This window comes from Microtus ochrogaster (genome assembly GCF_000317375.1).
Source record: "Microtus ochrogaster isolate Prairie Vole_2 chromosome 14 unlocalized genomic scaffold, MicOch1.0 chr14_random_2, whole genome shotgun sequence".
In the NCBI taxonomy this organism is placed as follows: Eukaryota; Metazoa; Chordata; class Mammalia; order Rodentia; family Cricetidae; genus Microtus; species Microtus ochrogaster.
Genome location: NW_004949097.1, coordinates 3,786,331 through 3,788,548, shown reverse-complemented (window position 1 = coordinate 3,788,548; position 2,218 = coordinate 3,786,331). Strand labels below are relative to the sequence as shown.

Sequence of the window (2,218 nt, the reverse complement as noted above, 5' to 3'; positions counted from 1 at the left end):
GGTACAGACACCACACACACCAGTAGCTGTGATTTGATGGGTACAGACACCACACACGCCAGTAACTATGATTTGATGGGTACAGCCACCACACCCACATACACCAGTAGCTATGATTTGATGGGTACAGCCACCACACACACCAGTAGCTGTGATTTGATGGGTACACCCACCACACACACCAGTAACTATGTTGTTGGCTCTATGTTTCTTTTTCAGGACAGTAACGGAAGCTCTGAGTTACAAGAAATCATGAGGAGGCGTCAGGAGAAGATCAGTGCCGCTGCCAGTGACTCGGGAGTAGAGTCATTTGATGAAGGAAGCAGTCACTGATTGGTTGGACGCCGTCACCCTTGGCTTTGTTGGACACGCTTTGTTTTAAGAAGCCTTGAAGGGAATGTCGAATCGATTGGCCTGGTCTATGTAAATTATCGCCATAGAAGGAAACAGTGTGTATTGAGTAAACAGAGGACTTGCTGCTTCTTGGCCCATTGTTTTGATTAAAAACTGAGATGTGGGCAGGTGAGGTTGGTTGTTCAGCTAGTAAGAGTACTTGCCGCCAAGCCCAATGACCTGAGTTCGAGTCCCTGGACCTGTGGTAGATGGAGAGAGCTAGCTTTTCCAAGTTGTCCTCTCACCGCCATACAGAAATAACAAGTGTCATTAAAACAATTTTTAAAGATAATTTAAACTAAAAAGAAAAGGGTGAGACTGTTTTGACCTTGGGAAGCACTTTTTTTCCATTTTCCTAAGGTACACTTTCCTTCGCTCCATTAATTCTCCCCCCCTCATCTGGTGATCTATGTTGGGTTATTTTGACAGTGGAAAATTTACTCACTGCAACAAGGAAAAGATACGGTCATTGATGACTAAGTCTACCCACTCAGCTCTCTGTGACTGGGGTGCCTGTCATCCAGGGAGGAGGCTCAGCGAGACTACCCTCTGCCTACGTTAGGTCTCTCCTCTGACATACCTAATGACAGTGTATTTAGGTGTATTTAAAGTTCTTAATGCCAACCGTTTAAAAATAGCACATTTGAATGAACTGTACAATAGCACATTTGAATGAACTGTACAATATAGCCAGACCTTGAACGTGCAGATAGGAGACTATAGTACGTTCTCAAGACGCTTTGTTCCTCGAAGCTCTGTCAGTTGCAAAATCTTGCATTGATTATGCTTTGATTTAGTTTAAATTCTGCTTATTATGTATACTGTGTAATTAAGTATGAGAAAGCACAGGTGGGAGGAAGTCACATACATTCACAATCACTCAGAGTAGCCCACGCTGCTGTTTATTACAGTATTTTGCTTAATGAAAGCCTCAGTTATAAATATTGATATAAGTAGTAAAAGGATATGGGGCCATTTTATGTGTTTTATCTGTGTAACAAGGGACACTTAATTTACATGTACCTTAACCCCATGAAAGAATCTAGATAGAAGAAAAATAGCTAACCTTCAACAAATGTTATTTTTGGAAACACAATTTTGTCATTAAATGTAATATTATTTCACATTTATAAAAAAGATGTTATGTAAGAATGTTGTATATTTTAACATAAATCCATTTAGAGAGATTATCTAGATTCATTAATTTTTCATAGTGCCTTTTTCACTTGAGTCGGCTGGAAAGAGTCTGCAATAAACAGTATTTGCTGTATATTAATAAATAGCTTCTATCTCGTCCACACGAAAATGTTTGCTTTGTACACTGGGCACTTGAGTTAACAGAATGAGAGCAGATGTCCCTTACACAGGAAGAAGGCCTCAGTGTGTGTCTGTAGAGCATGACCTAGGATGCTATCCCATGCTCCCCTGGTTTCATTGTCCATATTCTCTATCATCAAGCCACAATTGCTACCGAGAATGAAAACTCATATGCTCTATATTTGTTTTTTTAATCACTGCTTCAAGCAAATGTGTATCTGGAAATCTGCAGTGACAGAGAGCAGCTTCCTAGGGGCCAAATTTGCAAAGATGATGAAGGGAATAGCAGCCTTCACCACCCATCTGTCTCCACATCATCCCGAGCAGTTGTGAGGCGACAAAGGAGAATCCAGTTAGATCTCTTACATTCTGTAAACCCGGCCTTCGTTGAAAGCAGACCAATTTTTTTTTTTTTTTGGATTTTCAAGACAGGGTTTCTCTGTGGCTTTGGAGCCTGTCCTGGCACTAGCTCTGTAGACCAGGCTGGTCTCGAACTCACAGAGATCCG

At 41.2% G+C, this 2,218-nt stretch overlaps 1 protein-coding gene across 1 annotated transcript in view; it reads left to right on the top strand.

The window, feature by feature from the left end:
• Positions 1-1,687, top strand: part of Eps8 (epidermal growth factor receptor pathway substrate 8) — a 181,909-nt gene extending 180,222 nt beyond the window's left edge. The window contains exon 22 of the mRNA XM_005364535.3: positions 220-1,687. Within this exon, the coding sequence (XP_005364592.1) occupies positions 220-333 (114 nt within the window). The 3' untranslated portion in view covers positions 334-1,687. The remainder of the gene's footprint in view (positions 1-219) is intronic.
• Positions 1,688-2,218: the final 531 nt, after the last annotated feature.